This window comes from Ostrinia nubilalis, chromosome 20 (genome assembly GCF_963855985.1).
Source record: "Ostrinia nubilalis chromosome 20, ilOstNubi1.1, whole genome shotgun sequence".
NCBI classification, from domain to species: Eukaryota; Metazoa; Arthropoda; class Insecta; order Lepidoptera; family Crambidae; genus Ostrinia; species Ostrinia nubilalis.
In genome coordinates this window covers 13,186,605-13,212,493 of record NC_087107.1, presented here as the reverse complement: position 1 = coordinate 13,212,493, position 25,889 = coordinate 13,186,605, and the positions used below count along the sequence as shown (strand labels likewise).

Here is a 25,889-nt window from a genome sequence, read left to right as displayed (position 1 = left end):
ATATGTTACAGTCAAAACTCATAATCAGTCAAAACCACTTTTGACTGGAAAAATCAGTCAAAAGTGATATTGACCAATGGCATCAGTCAAAAGTGGTTTTGACCGATTATGAGTTTTGACTTTAACATATACAGCAATAGAATTGATATTATAAGACACCAAAAGCCCAAAAGCTACTATACCTACTCTCTAAAGAGTGCCAAAGCCATAGCATATTTAATATCTATATTATATTGATTTATTCCACAAGCTTTGAGTTTAGGTGTTTTAGTAAAATTTTCGAAGAACATTCTAAACTAACGTTAGTAAACGTAGTAGTAAGTAAAAACATGTGTATAATCGAACACTTTTATTAAATATAGGAATGCAGCAAATATGAACACACGACTACTCGAAATTGATGACTTGGCGTAAGTTATTCAATACATAGTAGTATAATAAAATGATATAGGTACATAGATAGAAACAACGTTCCAGCTTACAAATTATACACAAAATAAATATAGTACAATAGATAACTATAACATAAGCTTAGTACATAAAGAGCTTGCTGCTCTTTTTTAACTATAAAATAATATAGATTATTATTGTTCAACTAAACATTTTAAAAGTGTACAAATAAATATCTCGCACTTAAAGTATTTTTGAGTGACACACAAACTTGTCAAATTATGAAGTATCCTACATAATATCTGAATTTATTGTTACCCTAGTCATCCAACTTTTGGAGGAATTCAATGAAATATGTATTTAAGAACTTCATGCATTTGTGCCATCTGGAATAGGGATTTGGTAAAATAATTCTTGAATCTTAATAACTAAATAGATATCTCTAAGACAGTAATTTGGAAAGATATAAATAAATAACTTTAATATATTAAAATAAAACAAATAGTCATGTAAATTATTAAGTAAATAATAAATGAAATAACTTAAATAATTGTATCTTTACATCACATATTGTCTAAACCTTAAAATAACAACTTTAAACACTCATTCGTATAAAACAAACTACAAATCTACAAATATGTACATTTTAACTTAGGTATTTTCAGAAGCCTTTTTTATTATTTTAATTATTATGTGAACATGAACAATATTTTTATTTTAGCTTTCAAAACTTTATATTAATTTTAGTTAAGTTTAAAAAACTTTAATTAATCGCCGTATAGTAATTTAGTGATGGGATTGGCAATCCCGGAATTATGGGATCCCGGGACGATATATCGTGCAATTCATTTCATTCAATAATACGTATTTTTTATGATGATAAGGAATGTTTTCTGCTCAAAACATTTTGTAAGTTTTCCAAGCTTGTTAGTTTTGTTTTCCGTTTTGATCCAAATTTTGATAGTGACAACGCGACACTTACTTAGTGCCTCAAAATTGCATGAAAAAGCAATTAAATGCAGTAATATGATTGAGCATTGTTTTTTTTTTTTGTAACTTTTTACAATTATTTTAATGCATTGATATATTTTAATAAACATGTACAAATGTAAAATAATGTACGTTTGAGTAACTAAAATTATCTTTTAGCATAAATAATGGGACCGGACTATGTTATGTACCGGACCGTAATATTAGTTTTTAACCGACTCTTTCATAAAATTGACATCGACAACATGACATTCGAACAATCTCACTATTTATAATAATATAATGACGTACATTAATAAGTATACTTTCTACTTTCATTTACTTTTCAAAATCAAATTATCCATCTTTGTATGGTTATCCGATTCACATAGCCTATGGTTTACTTAGGTCTACCCGGTTTTCTCAAGTCTAATCAACCAGTTCTACTTAGGTTTACTTAGATCAACAGGTCTACTAAAGTCTACTTGAGTTTACCAAGTCTACTCGAGTCTTCTCGATTCAACCGGGTCTACTGCAGTCAACCGGGTCTACTCGGTTTACTGGGTCTACTAAAATCTACCAAGTCTACTCGACTATACCAGGTCTACTCGAACCTACCAGGTCTACTCCAGTCAACCAGGTCTACTCGAGTCTACCAGGTCTACTCAAGTCTACCAGAACTACCAGGTCTACTCAACCATCAGTATGCTCGATAGCTTCAGTAGACCTGGTGTTCCACTAGGTCTACTCGAGTATACCCGGTCTACTCGTCTCACCGGTCGTCTACTTGAGGTCCACATCTTCCCCAAGCAGGTCTTCGCACTCCTTTTCCCACTTGTCGTCGGCCGCTTTGTCAGCAACCACCTCGTACTCTTTCAGCTCGGCTTCAAGTTCCTTCTCCCATTGCTCTGAAAAGTTATTGAATGGAATAAATATTTATAATCATGTATTTTTATACACCTAATATTTGCAATATAATTCTTGAAACTTACTTGAGAACATTTTTTATTCCTGTAGTATAAAATTTGATTGAAAAGTGTGATAGGTGCTATTCATTTGGACAGTAAGAAAGAAGTTTGCTCTTGAAGTTTAGAAGAAAGTTTTTACATTGTATAACACCACAGAGTAGAATTCTATTTGGCATTAATTTTCTCTTCCATAGCGGAGCCCATAAACGTAAATAAAAATTGTGTACTTTCATCTAAGTTTCTGATTTAGTCAATAGTGAAATAATAAGTCCAATATTATTTTAGAATAATATAATTATTTCAATTCATAATAACTAACTATAAATGCCAATTCATTTAATAACTATACGTTTTAATTCACTAAACAATTTTTCAAATATTGACAATAAAAAGTGTTATAACTATGTAAATGTTGCTAGGGTACAAGTTGAAGTTTCATTTAGAAACTAAATAACGAGGAATTCTACATACATATAATATATTCATTTATGTTGTATCGGAAACGTGTACGAAATATATTGACAACTTGTAACTTCTATAAGATACTAATATGGCTCGTGGGTCTAATTCAATTGGGGTATTACATCGTGTTCTTTCAGAGACGTTAATAGAAACACACTATAGCCAGATTATTTGGTTTTCAAGATCGATTCTGGATCCGGGCATCATTCGGAAGGACACCAACTAGCTTACAAACGGCGCCAGACGTCACGCGGTCGATTATTGCTGCGTTCGTGTCAAGCTAAACCAAACTAAACCGATTAACAAAAGCGACATCGTACTAGGCCTGCTTATTATCACCTCTCGTTACAACTCCTCGATTACTTCTATCAATATAAATGTGTTTACGTTTACCAACTATAACTCTACACAACTTTATAACACTGGATTATTTTCCACAGATTATAATATTGACTATGATCTAATCGTAAATAATTACAAAAGAAATTAGGGAAGTGAAATGTGTTGCCAGCTTAAAGATTCCAAATTTCCCTGGGATCAAGAGACGGCAGTTAGTAAGTGGGTAAATTTAATTGACTGTCACCCATAAGTGATATGTCGCGGCTACTAACTTCGACTGTGGACTCGCTCTCTTTACTTCATCGACGATATTTAGCTGCCAATCACATGTGTCTTTGGCATATACATTCATGATTCCAAAATCTCATCGACTGTTCATACAGATGATAATTACTTTCTTCGAGACTCTTTACTTTTGCATTCAACAAACCTTTCATAACGTAGTGTTGGTGAATACCAGTTTACTCTTCTGTATCAGCAAATACATACCTCTATTAACTGTTAGTTGGTATACATACTCTTATACCAATCAACCTCAATGTCAAGGCAAGGGCGAGTCCACTAGTCGAAATACAATCGTAGGAAGTCGAACCAGAAAGTCAGAATTTTTTAAATGCACTCCAAACTCCGATAAAGACTGACACACAGAAATTCTGACAACACAGTATTATGTACAAAAGAGAAGTTTCAACATTGCTACAATACGCAAATCATATCGAATAGGAATGTCAACGAAAATGCAATAGGACCAACTTTGAGAAATACAGAAGCATGAAGAGAGAAAAGTAAGAATAAAACACATACACTTCAAGCAAACAATCTCAAAGCAGATAACCAATTATTTGAAGAAGTAGCAATGTCAAAACCTGAACAATAGATACTTATATTTAACACTACTGAGCCGAATTAATGAACTGTGGCGTTACCGCTATATAACCTTAACCGATACTTAGACATATATAACATTCAGTAGACATTAAAATATGTTCCATCGAGAAAATGTATATATTTGAGATATATTTGAGACAAGTATACAGTAATACATCATGGTCTATTTTCCAATAGCTCTGTGTGATCATATCACGCGTTTTTCTCTCACCGCTGGTGTTTTCGGGTGTTGAGCTATTGAAATATAGCCCAGTGGTTCTTTATTTGATAGACAACAGGTTAAACAAGGACACTGTAATATATACAATTCATATTATATCCACCAATTTAGGGATAAAGAAGCTATATTGTCGTAACATTCATTATTTATATATGACACACGAGATAACAACAAGGATGAAGATATGACATCATAGTGATATAGATTATATAAATTTTTAAGTTTCAAATAAAAATTTAGCAAACAGCGATAAATTTTATATACGCATTAACGCTCAAATAATATTAGAGGTTGTGTGAAAAGATAACAGTGATTTACTTGACATAATAATGCCATAACACATACACGTATGTTAGTTCCTCAAAAGAATACCCTGTCGTCAAAATAAACGACCAATACAGAAGTAATTCCTTGGAAATGTATTTGAAGTAACGCGTGAGATATTCGGTGCATATTTAATTCCATTATGAACATAAGTGTGTAACTATAACAGCTACAAATATATTATTATCCATATTCAGAGTGAAGATATTGTAATACCAATGTGACGATAAGCTGGAGAGTATGCATGTGCGTTCGATCTAATTCTATCAAATTGTGATGGCATTATTTTATCAAGGTCGAAACAATTTGCATGAGAGCCCTTAATTTGCGTAATACATTCTGCTTAACAAGCATCATATCGACTAGATATAATTATCTCAGATCTATATACTATCGACAGTCAAAATTGGGAGTAAGAAGTCTACGGTAGAAAGTTTCATTAATCTTGATGCCCGTTGTTATGTGTTATTTAGGAGTGTCTATATGTTAATCTATAGTGTTAAAGATAGTATATAGGTCTGCGGCATCACGTGGTGTTATCGTTAGAGTTTGCGGTTGCCCATTGGTAGTCCGTGCATCTTGCTTAAGCTGCATTCCAGGAAAAAGGAAAACATTTTGCGTTTAACGAAAATGTCACACAACATGAAATGTTTAAAGATATGTGATCGTTTATGAAAGCTATACTAATTGTAAATTAGGTATGATTGACATTTATTTGGAAATAAATCCTAAATATATAATTTAGTTTTCTTTTGAAGCAGTAAGCTAGTTACCGAATTTATGTTATGTTATGGTTATTATTTCGCGGGGTAATAATTTTTGTAAGTAAAGATTTGCATTATTGACAAGATTATGTACATTTAAAGAGCATGCAATTAAAATACAGCATATTCCTCAAAGTTGGTTATTTGTTAATTAGTAATACAAACCATTAAAAACAATGAAAATAATAATAATAAATGAAAACTAAATAATATGGCTAAGTGTGTTTATGAAACTACGAAAATAAATAAAAGGATTTTAAATCAGGACGTGTTTTGGGTTAATTTAGTTCAAATAAACATAAGTGATTGCAATTTAGAATTTGGTTTTTGTTTCCGAAAGTATTAGTAACGTTAGTGCGTTATGTGATTTCTTTTGTATTGAAACAATCTCAAGTCTTACCATCATCATTCTCTCTATCCACCTTGAGGGACTTAATTCTCTTCTTGACATCGTCAATCGACTCTTGCGAGGATTTCTCGTTCGTTATCAAGCTGTCGCTTGCCGATTTATCATCTGGTTTTTAAGGGAAGAAAATAAAACAAAAATGAAAATAAGTGAAACAAATCAAATATAACTAAACGAAATGATTTTGGTGTTTATGATGTTGATGTATTTTGAAACGACGTAGAAGCTATTTTATGGTAGGAGTGTAATGTTTTCGAGAACAGAGTAGAAACCTGAACCCTGTATTATTCATATTTAAACAAAACTAAAATGCGAAATTATTACTTACTAGTAGATTTACCACATATAAGAGTGTGGCAAGAGTGACTTACAAGTTTTTAAACTTTCGCGTTCCATTTTAACTAAAATAAAGAAACGTCAAGCCGTAAGTACATAATGTAACTCATTAATAAACGTCGCGTTAAGACTTGTGTCTTTCTATTTTACTTTCAAGTTTCCTTTAGGTGCGAATTTAATGTGATGACACTGGAACATTTTATTAATGTTATTAAATTCTAATTTATCAGATACTTGGAATAATCATCCATCAAAAACTACAAATCAAAAACAATAACTTTATTTGCAGGAATACTTCAGGGTTCTACTCTAGGTCCGTTCTTGTTCATGGTAATGAAACGTCATAAATGTTCAGGCGAGCATACCCTGGGAGTCGTCAACGCTCTGCGCGCGGCCGGCGGCGGCGTCGGCCTCGTTGGCCTGGCAGATCAGCGACAGGCGGTAGAAGTAGTTCCGCCAGAAGTTCTCCTCCGTGATGCTGGAATGGTGTATACCGTAGAGTTAGCTTAGTTTAAGGTTGAATTATTGGATGCCAGCAACTGGAGACTTTATCGTACAAGAAGACCACAAACATCACACTTATTTATTTATTTCAAGCTTATATGCACATATAGCATTGTACATAAGGCGGACTTACACTTCATTTTATCTTCAAGACAATTATCTAGTAAACGTATAATTGTTCTGGAAGCCACAAAGTATCAGATTAACGCCATCCAAATAGCAAATAAAGATTTTCACGAAACCACTAATGAAGTAATTGAATTACAGTTGAAAATGTTAGAAAGCTATTGTATTCTAATGTAAGTCTACATTCTTGGTAAACAAGACAGATATTTTGCCGAGTACAGTCGAAAGCACATCCTCTTTTATAGCAAAATGTCCCCTATAACAAGTACACAAACAAAACTTACACTTTTGGCACGAGATCGAAGCGCATCTTCTCGAGGTTGGGATCCTCGGTCATGATGGCGACGGCCACCGGGTACATCTTGTCGTAGTCGAAGTCGAACTCCACGCCGGCGGGGGGCGCGCGCACGAAGTTCCGTCGATCCTGGAAGAGAGTCATTTGTATTGTACAAATGACTTATATTCTCGCCAAGTGCTACACCTAACTATGCTTGTATTAGGAGTGGGTTCACCACAATAGACGACAGGCATCGAACTACAGATCCTTAAATCGGCAGTCCAACACATGACACCACTGGGCTATTGTTCCATAAAGTCCTAAGAACTACAAAACAGGCTAGCGAGTCGTCCGATGGAGAAAGAGAACTTGTTGAACTCTATCAAATCACAATCAAGAGCACTGTGAAATATCACCAGCTCGAATAATGGACTATTGATAACGGCGTAGAGCTACAGTAAAAAAATATTAGTGTTAGACGCTACTAGTTATGACAATTAAATCTAGAAGCCAATAAATGAAAGTATACTTACAGTGGACAGAGACAGGCATTCCTCCTTCAGGGCGGGCTCGTTGGGAGCGCCCACCCAGGGCGCGACGCTGGCGCCGCCGCCGCGCCCGTCCTGCCCCTTGATGAACGCGTCCTGCTCGCGGTTGAACTCGCCCAGGATGCTCTGCAGAAGAAACAGATGCCGTTAGCCACCAATCCTATCATTCGATCGTTCGTTTCAACAAAAAGATGTTGCTGAACTAAGCTCTTCCTCACGGATTTCTAGTCCTATACGTATAATTAGGTATCTAATGGACTGTGGAAATAAATTAACTTAACAATCATCAGTTACAAGATACATAAACATGAGTCTGGCGTTACATATTCATAGGGTAATAGACGAAATTCTGTGTGTATCTTGGTCCTTTGCACTTCCTTATTATACTGGCAAAACTGGAAATAACCTAAAGCGATCCACTTGTCTTGTTTTATCAGTTCGGAATTTTTCAGAGCACAGTGAAATTATTATACGTATTATACTAGTAAATACTTTAATTACCAGTACTACTGCAGTAGTATAATGATCTTGAAAACGTCAACTTTTTCCATACCTATCGTTTATCATCTCGACGATATTATATTCATTTGATCGCGCGACAACGTTAGTAACACGCGCGCCTTGATCTCAACTTCATGATGTGTGTAGACGTGAAAAAAAGTGATGGAGCAGACGTTGAAACAGTTGAGAAAAACGATGAAGATAATAATAAAGATGGTGAAGACAAAAAAGATAAATTGTACGTGGCGATTGGAGAAATGGGACTGTGGCAAGGCCTGTTAGTTTTCTCTCTGGCTGTGCCCTGCAAAATTTCAGCGGCTTGGCAAATGACGGCGATAATATTTTTGGCGCCGAAGACACAATACAGGTGTTTGATGAGACTGAATTCTACTGAAGATATAGTAACAAATGAATGTTACAGTGATTGCGTCGAATACTCGTATATTACGAATTTCGATGGTTCTATCATAACTGAGTTCGGTTTGATTTGCGATAAAGCGTGGTTAGCTAATTTGGCACAGACGATGTTTATGTTTGGTGTGCTAGTGGGGAGCATGTCTTTTGGATTCATTGCCGACAGGTAAATACGTTTATTTTTATTTCGAATCTATTTAGATGCTTTAAGCATTTTAGCGGTAATTTAAGGTCCTGTATTTCGTGTTTTTTGAAACCCCTCAGTTGTACAATAATGGCATACGCGTGTCATTATTATCTTTGTGTTAATGCTAAATACACTCTTTAGACTCAAAAAGAGCTTAGTGCCGTGCACGGTAAAACCACGGCAAGATAAGAAAGAATTAGGTTGACACAACATAATAAAAAAATAATTATACATTGTTTTATTACTTTTGATGGGCTTGTTTGTAAACGAACATTATGACCTGAAAAGAAACTATATTAGAAAATAAAATTATTAGATTCAATGCCAAAGACTGTATCGTAAAAATTCCCATAAATCAATGTTTTCTTAATGATTCGCATAGATATAACATAAAAGCTTTCATTCTTAATAATAGCATAATGAAGACCATTGAAGAGTATTTTAATTACAAATCTCTTAATCCAGCAGTCTTAATAATCTCAGTGAGTGCAATGATTGAAGCCATTAAGATTAAAATGATAAGCTGTTCTTTGCATAAGTGGCATTGTCAGGAAAGACTCCGTCTGATAATTTAGATACCAAACAAATGGTTGTTTATTCAGGAGACGTAATTAAGATTATGGAAACTGAGATAAGTAAATTGAGTCAACAAGGGAACGTAGTAATTTGTGCAAATAAATACTATGTCAAAGGACGTTGTACGTACTAACGACATCACATCCGACTTATATTTCTTTTGTAAATCACCCTATCATAAATGCATTAGATGTCAGTGTTAACCTTGACGCGCTGTTATAAGGCAATATATTATTTAAAAAAATGTATTTGTTATGAATTATTGAAAACGCTGACCTGTTTATAAATCGACCCCAAGTCCTATATTTCAGCATTATCCTGTCATCTGTCAATTGAAGTTAGATGCCTTTCATTAATCAAATGAGAGTACCGTGCCGTGACAGATGAGATTATAATCTACTACCCTAGTCACAAAATTATCACGAAAGTTAGGTTTAATCGGAAAAAGATAATATTATTATTATATTGTTTTGTCCATGTTATCATCACATAACCCTTTTATGGAAGGATAATATAAACATCCTTTACGATATTGTCTGACGAAAACCAATGTCTTTTTTATACAATAAATCTATTTTAATTTTTACAGATATGGGAGAAGGACAGCTCTACTCATCGCCGCTCTGATGCAGTTAGTGCTCAGTTTAGTGGTATCATTAAGTCCTGAGTTCTGGACCCTCATCATCATTAGATTCTTGCTGGGAACCTGCTCCGCGGGTCTCATGGTGGTCTCCTTCGTTATCATCATCGAAATCACTGGCCCCAAATGGAGAGAGTTAACGAGTGCTTTATTCCATATCCCATTGGCCATAGGAGAGATGGTGATGCCAGCCTTTGCGTACTATTTGAGATCGTGGACAGCATTTTCTATTGGTCTGGGCGTACCGAATGTAATTTTTCTTCTGTACTTTCTCATACCCGAATCACCAAGATGGCTCATTTCGGTGGGAAAGTTGGAGGAAGCTAGTAAGGTTATGGAGCGTGCTGCAAAACGGTTGGTAATGGATTTTTGGAATGTTATTATTTTTAGAAAAACAGAAATTGCATTCGTCTAATATTGAGTAATTTTCAGGAACAAAATGGCCCCGATAAACTATTTAGAAGTAGCTCAAACCATTGCAGAGGAATCAAAGATTGCCTCCACAAAAGAGAAGCAATCCACAGTGTCATATATTGACCTGCTGACACACCCAAGTCTTCGTGTAAAGAATCTGCTGTGCTGTGTCGCCTGGTTCGTCTTGGGGATAGTCTTCTATGGAGGCAAGCAGTATATTGGGCAGACTAGTTCCAATGTCTTCATTTCGATGGCCTTAGCTGGAGCATTGCAGGTTCGTTATATTATTCTGAACAATACTAGTTTTAGAAATTCGGCGGACTATATCGTTACTTTGGTTTTCCTGCGGATCTCCTCATTTCTGATTCGATCATGCAGGGAAACTATCGAGCATAGCACGCTCCATTGCCCTTTGGGTGACCACGTCTCAGTTCCGTATTTCATCACTGGCAACACACACTGTTATCTTTTCAAATTGTTATTTCATCAACATCATTTAATAATTCCAGGTACCAGGCCAGCTCATATCGGGTTACTTGCTGAAGCGCATCGGTCGCCGTAAGTCCGCCATCGGGTTCTTCTTCGTCTGCGGCGTGTGCAACGGTCTCCTGGCGATGCCGGACGACTGGTTCTACTTGAAGATTGTGACCGGCACGGTGGCCGTCAGTGCTGCGGCGGGCGCCTTTACCATAATGTGAGTTACGTACTTAGTTGTGTATAATCATAACACATACGAGTAGAATTCATAAATACGTAGGACATTATCAGCACTACGATAAAGTAGAACACCAAACACCGTTCATTGATAATGATGAAAAGCTCATCCACATAGGTAGTGTCACAGTTTGAGTATGATCTTCTTCGGACCAACAGCCTGTCCAGTCCACTTAGATCATTCTTACGTCATATTTCTTAAAAATTACTATCAAACGGATACATGCATGCCAGGTCTTCTCCTTCTTTTTCTACCCTTGACTTCAGTTTATTACAATAATAGAGAAGGAAGATTGTAGACCCATCTCCACAAGTTCCCTAACTACTTAAAAATAATATCCTCCTATGGTTTCCAGTTACACGTTCACATCAGAGCTGTTCCCGACGGTAGCCCGCAACATGGCGGTCGGCGCCTCCTCCACCACCTCAAGACTTGGCTCCATGCTGGCGCCCTTCGTCGCTGGGATGGCGCAGGGCGCGTGGGTCCCACCGCTGGTCTTCGCGACCGCCCCACTGCTGGCCATAGTGGCCTGCTGCTGCTTACCCGAGACTAAGGGGAGGAAGCTGGCAGATTCGATAGACTTGGATGTTAAATAGTAAATATTAAGTGTAAATAAATATATTTTTCTAAAGCCTGTTCTTTTAGTGTATGAGTGTAACAATGGCTTTATTGAACTAAGTTTTTCTAAGCTTACATTGTGGTAGTTCACAGTATATTTCTTAACTTGCAAAACATAATGCATAAAGCTAAGCTACTAAAAGTGTTTTTCCAAACAAGAAAGTATAGTCGTTAGCGTAATAACTTTACAGTTAACACTGGATAAGCTGAGAACAGAAAAATCTGAAACATTTTCCTTTGTTCGAAACTTTAATAAGCGCTAATGTCTTTCTTTTCCGAGCTAAAAAGCAAAGCGGTAAGAAATAAGAAAGAAAGAAAGAAGAAAGAAAATACATTTATTTGGCACACTAGAACAACAAATTACAGAATATTAATACGATAAAAAATTAATTTAAAAATTATGCCAAATAAGTATTCTTAACAAAGAATTCTAATATTAAGTAGATTTCCAAAATTTGAACGATTCAATCTGTATTGTGGCAGCATAGAGTTATCAAGGATAGAGAAGTTAGTAAGTAAAATTCTTATTCCATTTTGGAAAGGATTAAAACCAAAGTTCGCTACATCTGCTGTATTGGTTCTGTCATTAAACCAAACTTAAAATGCATTGCTATAGAATCGCTTACATGTCAAATGTAGAATGTCAAAGAAATTTTCACGGCATGCAATACATTTCAGTTGAACAGAGCTAGTGCGAGAGCGAAATCTAGTGCGTAGTAGATATTATATCGAAGTTTGGGTTTCCAAAATGGAGGTCAACGATGCTGCTGATGAACACGGCGAGGTTCCAGAGGGCTCTCAAATTAATGGAGGAAGTGGGAGGCCGCACCATTAGCGAATATGTAGGTCAGATAACAGAATGGCTTATGCGCTTGGAAACATAGCTGTAGGTAATGTTCTGTGGACTATTATGGCATCTAAAAATCTTAAAACATATCTTTCTAAAACAAAAATTTAAATAAGCATCATCATCAGGTCATTTAGTCTCCAATGCAGGAGCACGACCCTCTCTAATTTACCAGGGGCAAATGGAGGATTTGGCTTACACCCCCCACGCTGACCAGACGGTTTGTGTTGGGGATATAAATAAGCATGAAATTACTTAATTATCAACTTATAATTTCAGGATTCTTTTCCTTATTCACCCCTAAAAATATTAAAGGAAATGAAACCCAAACAACGAACAAAGTATAACCTATCTTCTTATTGTTTGCTAAAAATATTCAACCTCTAAAATTCACACGAGATCAACAAAAGTGAACTGAATGATATTTTTTTTATACTATACCACGAATAAAGTATACAGAGTAGATTCAGACCATGAAACCCCATTGTCCATTAAAACTGAAAAACAAGACAATTATGTGCTGGTCCAGATGAATTACTTGACTTATGGTCCTATGTAGTGTCCGACCGAAACTAGTTTTACGACCGAAACCGAAACCGAAAACGAATTTCGGCAACGGTGTCTATTTCGGCCGAAACCGAAACCGAAACCGAAATTTCCTTACAAGGCTCATATTTTGAGGGAAAAATAAAGAAAACGTTATTTTAATTAGTCAGTCTTTATTGTTTTCTCTTTAAATTGCATTAAAATTGAACTTATAAAGCGCCTTTTTACTCTAAAAGGTATCAAATTATGTATTAAAAAAGAAAAAGAAGGATTTATAGTCTAGATTTTTTTTAATTACTCGCAATATTCAGGACATCTACATAACCCGTCCCATGGTCGGGTCTTTTACCTTAATAATTTTTCAAAATAAAATTGGTAGTACCGGTTGGTGGTTGGTTGGTGGTAGGGCTTGTTCTAAGTCCGCCTGGCTAGCTACCACCATCTTACCTAAGTCTGTCGCCATAACAACAATGTTAACAGCATTATTGTGTTCCGGCAGTTAGAGGTAAGATAGCCAGTTCCTCCGTGGTTGAGGATTCCGGGTGAAGCTCGCTTCCACCTTCGGCCTGATCGTCACGTACCATCAGGTGCGATACAGGCCAAGAGCTTATTCGTTGTGGATAAAAAAAAAGTACGTAAGTTAGTATCTACTGTACTCGCCACTTGGATACCTTGGTGATAAATACTAAAATGAACTTTGAAACTCTGAATCCACCATGAAATGCACTATAGTCATTACTAACTACCTAACTAATGTTTGTTTACTTATAGCATTTGCGAACCAAAAAAAATATTTATAGGTTAGATTAAACTTGATTATACATACTTTTATCAGTCATATAGAATATTTTTTTTTATGTTTACTACCCGCTCTTATGTTATAACGACATAAAACGAGATAAAACTTACTAAATTCAAAATAAATCACTCGAAAACTCGCCACCACAACAAAACAAAACTAACAGCAAACAAACAAGCGAGCGAATCACGACATTGGCTCTGATCGGATTCATTCACTCATTCAACGCGCCGAACATGACCGATAACAGCGCGGAAACTCCCGAATGCACATTCGGTTTCGGTCGTAGTTTCGGCAAGTTTGCCGCCGAAAACGAAACTAAACCGAAACTCGTGTTTTTACCGAAACTCAACCGAAAACGAAACCGAAACCGAACATTCGGTCGGACACTAGTCCTATGTCCCCTAGACGGGGCAGAGGGCGTCCACAACAGTCCTCCATCGCTGGTCCAGATGACGCGTTTTTATTCGCGCGATATTTAGAGTCTAAAATAGAGTATCTCAATATCGCACGATTTGAAACGCGTGAGTTAAAACGTGTCATCTGGACCAGCTATTACAGTCAGCGTCAAATAGTTCGTGACACCCAAAGTGGCCAAAAAGCTCACAACACAATCGTGTTGTGAAGTGTTGCGAACTTTTTGGCTAATTTGGGTGTCACGAACTACATATTTGACGCTGAGTATACAAAAAATCATATAAATTCATAATCTGTAGTGATCTAAACTCGAATTAAAAAAAAAAAATATGAAGTCAAAATTTTAAATTCCACAGTGTACAGTCACGGAATGAAAAGGTTCGTCAGTTTTCAAATTGATTCCTTCAACGAATCGCGAGCACATATTACCTTTTGAAACTAAGTTACAGAATAATCTCGAGTTAGAGAAAATAATCTTTAACTGTTCGTCAGTAAAGTTCAAAATTATTCAGATCAAAGTTGTTTGACGATTTATCTTGTCAAGAAGAATATTATGATTGATAAACTAAAACCTTCTTGTTGGTTCAACCTGCCATTATTATTTCGATTAAATAAAAAAAACTATTGTCAATTATTGGTCAATGTTATCATTGCATTGCACTGATGGGATAGAAAAATAAACAAGCAAAACCTTATTCGTTAGCAAACGTCATATTTATTTAAATGTAGCACTGTTTCTTGTACTGTTATGTTGGCAGGTTTGACTCTTACAGTACCTAGTGCAAGCGAAAACCGACACTAAGGTGACGAACCTTTTCATTCCGCGACTGTACATAGAGCAGGATATGCTCGGAGATTCCAATGATACTGAGCTGTAGTTTGAGAAAGTCCTCAAACTAAAAGCTTTCAGTAGAATGCCTCTTAGCAAAATAGGTCACCAGCGAATTAGGACACTGCTCAAGCCAGACAAAGAGGAAGCTCTGTTCGCAGAGTGAGACGGCTATATCGATTTGAATAAGTCAGAAGATCGGTGATTTATGGTGGGTAGTTTTCTTGAAGTAGGCGCTTGGTCATAAGTTGTGTGATTTGTCAAAGAAGTAGAATTCAGTGATAAAGAGTTGATATAATATGGATGGAAGATATCTGATTCATCGTCAAATATTGTGAATTGTGTAATAGCATAATATGGATCGTAATACATAGATTCATCGTTAATCTTGTTTTAAAAAGGGCTGAAAATGGTGCCTGTTTATCGGCATAAATTAACCAGAAAGCAAAAAAAAAACTAAAAATAAACGAATATTACACAGATATTAGGATTCTTTTTCTTCTTCTTATTCGTTTGGCTCTTGGCAGAGCGGTCGTAGTCACGTTGAGGCGTTATTCACATCGGTTGTAGAGGCGGATACAACTCTCCGTGCGATCTCCCGCCACCTCTCTATTGGCAGACTGTCTGGTGCAGTCACATATGCCATCTCCATCTGCCGATTTCACTTGATCGGTCCAGATAATAGGATTACTTCCATTAACATTTTATTTATTATTCAACGATATTAGGAAAGGCTTCAGTACTGCCGCCCATCAAATTTACGAATAAATATTTATTTCCAGAAAAAATCCTGGAAAAAACTGCCTCATCAAAGATTCCCTTGGCCGGTCCCTTTAGTGCTACCGCTAAGTGTCTCGTTGAGCTTAAAAGGCCGCTGTACAATATTCACAAAGGCGGCAAGTTTTTTGGTGTGTTCATTAAATTAGGTCCATGTATTCAACTTGCTGACTTTGTGGAAAAGTCGAGGCGAAGGCGAGTAGCGCTAATTTTAAATGGATATGATTTCCCTGCACTGAATTGTATTTTAATGTATACTAATATTATAAAGAGGAACTACTGGAAAACTTTTTCACCATTAGAATCCTACATTAGTCAATGTAATTTCCTGTATTTGTGTGATGTCCATTGTAAGAAATGTATCTTTCTTTCTTTCTTCATTATTTCTGTTCAACAGGCGGTAAGAAATTCACCGGGGCAGCTAGTGCTTAATGAAGTTCTGGTGAAGGTCGATGAAAGTTAGCTTTATGGTTACGGATTATAATAGGAATGGTATTTAGATACTTCTTATATCCAGTATGGTTACACATGGAGCCATGTTTAGCAGGGCAAATATACAACGATTACAGTAAAAGACCCTATTATTTCGCCCACTCGTTGCGATAGGCATCAACGTGCGTAAATAAACGACTTATTTTTGTAACTCTACTTGATTAAAATCGAATCGTCTCGTATTATAAAGGTTCATATTATTATACATAATAATAATAACTGATTGCTTTAAATATCCAAATTCCACTAACAACAAGCTTGAATATTTCAAGCCTAAATCTGAAGGTTTCATAGTTCCGAATATTCGTCAGAAATAAGTAATTTTAAGTACCAAGAAAGGGTATGATTTCTAGCAGTCTCCAAAAGCCAATAACGTAAATGACTCGGCACCCTTTGACATCACCCTTTGGCGACCCAGTTTCTTCTGAAATTGAAATTTGGCTTAATTTCTTCATTAGCCAGACCGGCAGATTTAAAGGCCAGAGTTCCTTTTCTTTGTTACGAAAATTCCTTGCGCATTCCTGTAACTCAAAGGACGGATAGATAGATGTATTATTACTATTCATTACAGATTACCCTCTAAATATCTGGGAGTATAAACCCCAGCATCACACAAAATGTAATAATCGCACTGCAACCACCTTGCTGATTATGAACAACATTTTCAGTAAAAAAAAGAATTTAATTATTTCTAGCGTTGTCTTTGAACTCTCTATCGTTACTATGAATACTAAAATACGCAGTTAAATATGGGTTGTTTTCACTGAAGCTATGATTTCATGGTTCAATTATTTAGCCATAGTAAATTATTAATAATTAGCCATAATAAAACCGTTCAGTTTGAACGCGTTTACCACCACCATTCGCCGATATCACAGAGCACACGGCAGTGCGACGGCCAAGTTTAAATAGCAAAGAGGCGACACATTTATTTATTTATTGAAACTTTGGATATGAAAGTGATGTACAGTGGCGGACTTAATGCCGGGTGGCAGATTCTACCAGTCAACCACGTCAAACATTTAATAGCCACGGTGAAATACGACCCATGCCGGGTCACTCTCAACTTCCCTCCTATCATACACAAATGTATGATTGGAAGCTGCTAATGGAAGATGATCGTGTCTATAGTCTGGTCTGTGAGCACGTAGAACTTTGTCCAATGACCCCAAGCTACCCATCCTTATCGCTCGCGCGTAATTATATTGCTGTCGCGACTGTACGACGGGCGCCCGCAGTGAGTGTGCAAGCGTTTCTACGTGCTCACAGACCGGGCTTAGTAAAATCTCCTCCAATTACAGGATTTTCAATAAAAAATAAAGCAGTGCAAGACTTATTGCATCCAAATTACAACCTTATTAATCGATATCTATACTTAAAACAACGTAACAATTTGAAACGCTCACCACCCTTGGAAATCTTGGCACCTTTTTACATTTTCGTTTCTGGCGATACATAAAGCTAGGTAGAGGTACTGTAGGTAACACTTAATTATGGAAAATTGGTATAATTTAACGAATTTAACTTTATAAATCGTTCACTTTAGGATAATAGCATTAAGTGGGTATATTTGTTATTATTCATGGGCATTTCGAAAACCGCACACGAATTTAAAATGCGTGTTGCTAGCGTTGGAATATTCCTGCTCTCTTTAAGTTTTTTTCACGTAAGTCACAGTCATTATTTGTAACATTTTCATTTAATATTAATATAACGGATAAAAATTATTTAAAATAAATAGGTACGAGACAATGTAGACAGTTTCTATAAAAACAATATTATAAAAAAATCCATTTGTTAGGTATTGATCTGAATTGACACCAAAAGCAATATAAATATGCAAAAAAAACAAATATAATTGTGAAAAAGTATCTTTAACAAAAATCCACATTGCAGTGTTTGCAATTGATCCCGGAGCGAGCAAACGTGACGTACATAAACAAAAAATACTTGGAGTATGGCAGACTGTACATATCCAGATACGGGAGGAAAAGTCCGTACTACATGAACCTGGAAGGAATCATCAAACATACTTGGGCTGACAACATCACGGTAAAAAGCGAGTCACAGACTTGTTCAACTTATAGGAATTTTCTTTTTTAAAGCGCTGTGTCCCAATCAAATGTGTAGACCAAGTCCTTAATTTTCCTCTGGTAGATTGCAGAGGGTTGTGGAGACTAAATGACCTGATGATAATAATGAATCAAATAGACTGGTCTTAACAAACTATAATTTATTTCAATAACTACCATCATCGAAGATCACCAAGTCGAACCTTAACTTCGAACCCCTCCTATGTTATTTTTATCGTAGCGGGTCCAATGACAGATTTTTTTAACTGTCCCCTGGGACAAACTCGAACTTTACTGGTTGGGTTTTATTGGCGCTCAAAATATGTATAGATTCTGGCTCCATATGAGTTGCCTCGGTGGGAACGAGAGGTGGAAATATTCCCGCTTCATCTTCATCGTATAATAAGCTAGTGATTTCCTGATTAACCGGTTAGTAGTGGCCTGCATCCAAAAATGACAATAGTTAATTTAATTAAGATTGAACACACTCACACAGCTTATGACCGCAGTCTATGGAGAACACTGTATGTGGTCGCGATCCTCATCAGTGATCCCTCACTGATGAGTACCCCCGAGGAAGAAGAAGTAACAAAAACTGATGCTAATTACCATGTTTGATCGACAGATGCATCTGATATTCTACGAGTACTTGCACAACGAGTACCGGCGGTCCTTCGTGGAGGTCCACAGCATGTTTTGCAAGATGATGAAAACAGACCCTTACATTGGAGGCATGCTCGCCAAACATGGCGCCCCTTGTCCTGCGCCACCGGTAAATACTCTCTTCTACACCAAGCCATGTCTGACAAGGCTAGCTATGAACAACTGGAATAAAACTGTCCAATGGTCTCTTCGATTCTTATGGTGAAAAGCGCATGAAAATCTGTTCAGTAGGTTTTGGGTTTATCGTATGCAGACAGACGCGGTGGAGGACTTTGTTTTATAATTTACTGACTCATCAACGCCCAGCGTGCCGTAGTTTTAACTTACTGTACAACTTTGAAAGTTGAAATTTTCCACAGATATTCCTTTTAAGTAGAAAGAAGCGATGCTATATCCTTAGCCACTGGCGCCACTTTCGCTTAAAAAACTTCAGTGTCTTAATTTCTTTCTATTAACTCAAAAAACAAAACAATCCTAGTGAACTGACAGCCATAGTTGCTTATTCGAACAACTACAGAATATTTTTGTGCTTTTCAGGGAGAATACAAGCTGCAGAATATGACGCTGCAAGGCGATAACTTCCCCAATTTGTTCCCCATCTCCAAGGCCAAGATCGAGGTGGAGCTCACCAACACCAGCTCCACGGAGACCATCATGAAGGCGTATGCGACGGCGTCTTTCGTGACCAAGACCAAAAAGAAGGTCTAGACCCAGAAGGCAAAATTAATTCCTCCAACACAACAGCAACCTTACGTTTTCTCACAAAAAATGAAAAATTCCAAAAGAATTTTCATTAAAGATTTTCAATTATTCATGAATTCTATTTTCATTTTATAGATCGTTTATTGATAGCCCTGTTTCTCTGAGACTAAAATTAAATATTTTATGGGCAATAATGTAACACTTCTGGGATAATAAACAGTACAAATTGATTGATGGGGATTTCGATTTTTCTACACAGAAACCAGTCAGGTAATAATATTTCTATTAAGACTATTATAATGTAACAGAAAGCCACATTTATGATTGATACGAGAACCCTGGTAAACCACGTCGACCATAATGAGAAACCCTTTCCTCATCTTTGACATTTAAAGACCCATAAAAGGATCCCTCCAGACACGTTTACTGTCAGCCATTAAAAGTTGTCTCGCCTTAAAACAACAGTACAGCTGACGCAGGAGCCCTTGGATAGACCAGCTTTATGGACCCTTAACGCATCTTACTTCATCTGCTCGTAAATTGACTGACTTTACGATATCTTTTGTACTTGGAGGTAAAAGTAGCTAGCTTTATTGGAAACCAACTTTCCTAAGTCTGTCGCCATAACAACAATGTTAAGTTATAGGTAATATAGCCGGTTCCTCTGTAGTTGTGGATTCCGGGTGAACCTCGCTTACACCCTCGGCCTGATCATCACTTTTTATCAGGTGAAATGCAGACCCTCTTGGTCTGCCTCGTTGTGGACAAAAAAAAAATACTTTGTCTTTCGTGTATTATTCATCGTCAGGTAACTACTGCAGGAGCACACCCTAGATTTAAATTTTAGCGAGTCCAGGGAAAGAAATAGACGAATAGATTAAAAAGGCAGACATTCTTATTTCTCATAGTGTGTTTTCCAAGAGTTCCAAGACAGAGCTTGAAATCGGAAAAATACGATTGATGAGAAGTTAAAATATTTTTTCAATTGTAATTTTCCGACAATAACCACTGAACCTTCACCATGCCCATGGTCATCCATAAACACCCAAATTACATCAAACGTCCGATTCAATTATGCAATCTGTATCTACGCCACTGCGTCCACGGTTCGTTAGTCCGACACAATGCTGAATAATTCGCGCGTCCGGCGGCGTCCGGGCTGTCCGGTAATGACGGCATTCTGCGTCTCTTGGGGGCTGTGGCGTGGTTAATGTCTTGAGGATTACGAGATGCTGTCGATGTGTTTATACCATACTAGCTTTCCGCCCGCGGCTTCACACGCGTGAAATTTCGTTTGTCACAGATCGTCATAAATTATAGCCTATATGTTATTCTGGATTATAAACAATAATACTGTAAAGTTTCATCAAAATCCGTTCAGTGGTTTTTGAGCCTATTCATTACAAACATACAAAAATAGGTACAAATCTTTCCTCTTTATAATATTAGTATAGAAGTAAAGTAAGGGTGTTATTATGATCCTCGAAGGTTTTGATAGAGACTTTAATGGTAACAAACCATAATAGATATGTCTGAGAGTGATCAACACAATATCAGTCTTAAGATTTTTGAAGATCCTTGAAGAAGATTTTACAACATAGGATTCTCACTTTGGATAGTTATACTACCTCTGTCTATAAGTCCTCTGTTTAAGAGACGACTTAAATTTTATTACAAGCGTATAAATATACCCGAGAACTTACAGATTCGAACTGAATGCGGTGAAAAGAGGAGACTACGCTACGAACGACGTGAAGCTAAAATAACGTTAGCCTTTGAAAGATTTGTTTGGAAGTGGTGGGGAGACACCCCCACATAGCCCACTGCCCGCCCTGCGGCCGATGGGCATGCATAATGCATTTGCAGTCCAAAAATGGCGATTCGCAAGTTTACAAAAAAATAAGCTTTATCAGCTATCGAACTCAGATAAAAGCTCTATCATCTCTCGGATACTGAATTTTTAAACATGAGGATCAAAATATTTCTGGACACTTTAAATTAATTCTATGTGAAAAAAGCAAGAATATGGGATCTACCTACTTCAAAAATAAACGTTATATTACTTTATCTTTTCGCTGGCCTAAAATGGGATATCATGGACGTCCGTAGATGGGTATCGGCCCCTATCCTGTATGTAGATGACATGCTCAACGCGATAGCTTTTTGATCCGTACGGGTCGGTTCATACGTTGGATATTTTCCATTTCTATATTGATAATGCAATGACATGCTTTATGTTCAGAGAGAATGAGCAATAGACTATAATGAATGGAAGTGGATTACAGAAAAAACTTTTACTTGCCCCTGAATCGCTAAATGGAAGATACCTACTGTGTCAAATTAAAGCTACTGCAAATAAGCTGTTGCTATAGCTATAGGAGTAATATTCTGACAAAATTCCTTACTTGCACCCTCTTTTTACCTATTTGGGTATCGTTATTTACCAGTACAGGCAATTTATAATCATAGAGTAAACCTTGCGTTTAAACAGAAGGTGCACCGTTGTCATCAATCGTTTAGTGCCTAACACCTCGCTGGTCCAGGGACGCTTTCCGCAGCAAAATTAGCAAAACAAACGAAGCTTAACGAAGATTTACGATGTCCCCGTTCAGCTAGGAAAATAAATGTAAGGTTTCCATCGGTCATTGTAGAACATCGGCGTATGTACGAAAGTGAACCTTATGTGTGTGTATTTAGGACGATAGACGGTTTAACTGGTCATTTACATACTAAGTCCCACATTCAGCGCTGAATTATTACTTTTGCTTATTTAAATGATGAGCTCGTTAGATGGGCGGGAATGTTGGCGTGATGAAGTATTCATGGTAGAAGGATTTTATGTAAATTAAAAACGGGTTGCTGAAACAATAAGTTCTGGGTCACTAAAATAAAATAGAATTGTGAAGTGGCATAACCCTTTTTAATTAAGATTATTGATGTACGCTCAAACAGTACTTTCTTCGGAATCAGCAGATAATTTTTGTCTCTTGTTCTCATAACTACAATTTCTGTATAGCCAATATCTACAGCTTTGGCACCTTTAAACCCCACTCAGTGAGGATGAGGTCCTTCTAATCGTTACTTAGATAAAATCTTAAGCTTGTTTTATACTAAGGGTTTAAATATTGTACAATCCTACAAATGTAGAGAACTATGGTCTTTTTACTTCTGCTGCAGTTTTGCTCACTTATTTTCAAAAGATAGTAAACATCTCCAGCACGACATTTTAAAAGCTTTTAAAGCTGCAATGCGTTAACTTCCTTTCAAAGCTGCAATGCGTTAACTTCCTTTCTGAAAGACTATTTATTCGGACAAACATGTTATGACATAATGCAGGCATATCCAAATATAGAGCGACCTATTTTAAATGCGGGTCAAACTTCGTCCCAATTTGGGCACGGTGAGGTAAACAATGCAATTTGTATTGTATATGAATACTGAATAGAATGAAGGATTTAATTTTCAATGAATGTACAGACGACAGGACATCAGACTTTTCATTTTTGTTGAAAACTAGCTTCTATTACAACTGCATAAGATTCCACAGCGTTTAGCGTTTAGCGTACCGCTATCTGTACATGCAATTTTGGTCATGGATGTCAATTTAACTCTGAAGTCCAAAGTCCCCAATTTACTCCGTGGTATGGTGGTTAGCAAAATGGACGCTCTCAAGCGGTAAGAAATATCACTTTATTGAGAGCGTTTGATTTGACCATTGAAAGCATGAATCAACCGGATTTTCTGTCAAGTCTTGAACATAGCCATTAGCCCATTACATGATTGAACTCTTTATTGACTACATCATTTTATCATCATCATTTCAGCTACAGGACGTCCACAGCTGAACATAGGCCTCCCCCAATAACTACCACATCGCACGGTTGGTAGTGGCTTGCATCCAGCGCCTTCCTGCTACTTTTATCAGGTCAGGTCGTCAGTCCACCCTGTGGGTGTGGCATTTTAAATTATATTAGTAGGTAATTTGTGCAATACAAAGCCCGTTTTTTACCCCTCATACAAGCTGAATATGCGTGTGGGTTCACCACAATACTTAGTCCAGCAGCAGTGGTTCGAACCAGCGTTCCTCGGATCATGATTCGGCCTGTTTGACACACTCACTGTTTGGCTATTGTCGCTTTGATAAATATTAAGTCGATATTCTACAAAACCCCCCACAAAATGGCGTCGCATTATCTTAACGGGTACCATCAATTAACCGCCACGATCCGCATCGCCGTTTGCCGCATATCTTATTATAGCTATCAGAATAACAGAGTGCAGTTAAATGTTTAGAAGCCATTAACTGGATTATAGACGCTGGTTTATGTCTCATCTTCGAGAACAGCCACAGCTAAAATTGAGAGAACACTCCATTAAGATCCAAGTTCAAACGTGAAGCAGGACCTGGCCGGTAGTACCACACCTTTATGTTCAAAGTTACGCCAGAAGAGGTGACGCTAACAAATGCTGACTTTTTCTTTAAAATCGCTTAGTGTTCGGAAGTACCTACAAATCCTATGATCCTACATAGTCTATAGTAGAAAGTCCTGTCGTCGAAACACTCATATGCAAATCATTTTATTGGCGGAACGTCCAATCCATAGCTTCTTATAGTAAATCTCAAAAACGAAACGTAGTTGGTTTCCGTCCAAAGTTGAAACAACTTGTAGAATCTTTGCTCTAAAACTGAACTTTACTATTAAAATGAATGTCCAGAATAAACTGCTGTGTCATGGCTGTTTTGTTTAGGGCTGTGGTCCATTTTACTGTCGCTGCTTTATGAATGATTAGCCTTAAGTTAATCACCAACTTTGTACGCGTTAATTATGTTCGTAACCGTCCCCGACAGACGTCAGAACTTGTTAACCTGGAGAAAGAACCGCCTTTATGAAGAAGAAAAATATGTTTTTGTGGAAGTAACGCATTTGGGATTGAGATTCTGAAAGAAATGAAGACTGAAGGTTTTAATTGGGATTAACATTGATTTTCATCTTGAGTTTTCAGTGAAAAAAGTATTTCGAATGAAAAAAGTAGTTAGTAAAGATATTGTGCTTACTAGGTCTTGAACCGAGATAAAATATTGACTTCGGCTGCTGATGAGCATTAATAATATTGTAAATACTCGTAAATAAAAGTATTTTATTCATTTCCAAAGGACCTATGTAGCTTAGATACAAACTTTTAATAACTTTATTGGTCACAAAGTAAAACAGATTTTGCTTATGCAAGGCACGTTCGATAGACGGGATACAATTTGGAACCCAAATTAATATGTTATATTATATGCTCAATTTCACATTTGTGATTATTAAGACAAAGTAATAGCAGAACTAATAGACATTTGAACCAATAAATACCAGCTTCAAATTGCCACCGAAGCAGAACCAAGTGACATCTATATCCATTATTAAACCGACAGCCGACAGGAAGTGTTTTCGACGAAATTGAGCCAATTACTACCCCCATAGTGCGGGCGCGACGGAATTCCGGAAACGCGGCGTCATTCCGTGAATGGAAACGGAAGGGTAGCAGTAAAAGTCGCAAAAAGGTCATGGATTCTTTGTATCGTTACTGTAAAAAGATTACCTACATTTTTCCATGAACCTTTTTTTATCAAAGTGCGCAGTAGCTATAATAAATTCAAACCAAGCTGATTATGATCTATAAAACATCGTCTGCCAGGTTAAGTAATTGCCTAAAAGCATAAACGTGGGCGGAGCACATAGCTCGTGGAGCGATGGCCGTTGGGGCAGAAAAGTTCTCGAGTGGCGACCACGGGCTGGAAGATGTAGCGTGGGTAGGCCTCCTACTAGGTGGACCGACAATCTGGTAAAGGTCGCGGGAAGAACCTGGATGCGGGCAGCGATGGACCGTTCATTGTGGAAAACCTTAGGGGAGGCCTTTGTCCAGCAGTGGACATCAGTGGCTGAAACGAACGAACTATAAAACGCCGTTTTATTAAAAGACCAGTTTTATTTAATCTTCCTAATCATCAGTCTCCCTCAGTCCACTGCTAGACGGAGGTTTCCCTCAACCCTCGCCATGGATTCCGATCAGCATCTTATCTCTTCTAACCGCCACCAATCACTTTGCAAAAATAGATAATGATGATGATGCTGTTTTGAATGCATCATGGTCATTTGTCATAAATACCCATTT

The 25,889-nt window shown here is 37.0% G+C and overlaps 3 protein-coding genes across 7 annotated transcripts in view; 2 read left to right on the top strand and 1 right to left on the bottom strand.

Annotated features, from left to right (window-relative positions):
• Positions 1–334: 334 nt before the first annotated feature.
• Positions 335–25,889, bottom strand: part of LOC135081679 (synapse-associated protein of 47 kDa) — an 89,305-nt gene continuing 63,750 nt past the window's right edge. For 3 of the 5 annotated variants that reach the window (XM_063976460.1, XM_063976462.1, XM_063976461.1), the window contains 5 exons: positions 7,507–7,647; positions 6,981–7,120; positions 6,432–6,544; positions 5,725–5,838; positions 335–2,267 (listed from right to left, as the gene is read on the bottom strand). In XM_063976460.1, coding sequence (XP_063832530.1) covers positions 2,143–2,267; positions 5,725–5,838; positions 6,432–6,544; positions 6,981–7,120; positions 7,507–7,647 — 633 coding nt within the window. In that variant the 3' untranslated portion in view covers positions 335–2,142. Of the gene's footprint in view, positions 2,268–3,648; positions 5,149–5,724; positions 5,839–6,431; positions 6,545–6,980; positions 7,121–7,506; positions 7,648–25,889 lie in introns of those variants that run through there. The other 2 variants (XM_063976463.1, XM_063976464.1) reach the window with 2 other exon arrangements.
• Positions 8,110–11,599, top strand: LOC135081803 (organic cation transporter protein-like). The gene is made up of 5 exons (XM_063976589.1): positions 8,110–8,602; positions 9,789–10,193; positions 10,272–10,527; positions 10,763–10,947; positions 11,324–11,599. The coding sequence occupies exons 1-5, from the start codon at positions 8,157–8,159 to the stop codon at positions 11,562–11,564; spliced, it is 1,533 nt and encodes a 510-aa protein (XP_063832659.1). The 5' UTR covers positions 8,110–8,156; the 3' UTR covers positions 11,565–11,599.
• On the top strand, positions 17,906–19,766 carry LOC135081702 (uncharacterized). The gene is made up of 4 exons (XM_063976490.1): positions 17,906–17,959; positions 18,190–18,345; positions 18,991–19,137; positions 19,566–19,766. The coding sequence occupies exons 1-4, from the start codon at positions 17,909–17,911 to the stop codon at positions 19,734–19,736; spliced, it is 525 nt and encodes a 174-aa protein (XP_063832560.1). The 5' UTR covers positions 17,906–17,908; the 3' UTR covers positions 19,737–19,766.

Excerpts from the sequence above, each read along its gene's own strand:
- LOC135081803 (XM_063976589.1), top strand. The coding sequence starts at position 8,157 with ATGATGTGTGTAGACGTGAAAAAAAGTGATGGAGCAGACGTTGAAACA. Across the intron at positions 8,603-9,788 it reads TTTGGATTCATTGCCGACAG|ATATGGGAGAAGGACAGCTC; the intron begins GTAAATACGTTT and ends TAATTTTTACAG. Across the intron at positions 10,948-11,323 it reads GCGGGCGCCTTTACCATAAT|TTACACGTTCACATCAGAGC; the intron begins GTGAGTTACGTA and ends TATGGTTTCCAG.
- LOC135081702 (XM_063976490.1), top strand. The coding sequence starts at position 17,909 with ATGCGTGTTGCTAGCGTTGGAATATTCCTGCTCTCTTTAAGTTTTTTT. Across the intron at positions 17,960-18,189 it reads TCTCTTTAAGTTTTTTTCAC|TGTTTGCAATTGATCCCGGA; the intron begins GTAAGTCACAGT and ends TCCACATTGCAG. Across the intron at positions 19,138-19,565 it reads CCCCTTGTCCTGCGCCACCG|GGAGAATACAAGCTGCAGAA; the intron begins GTAAATACTCTC and ends TGTGCTTTTCAG.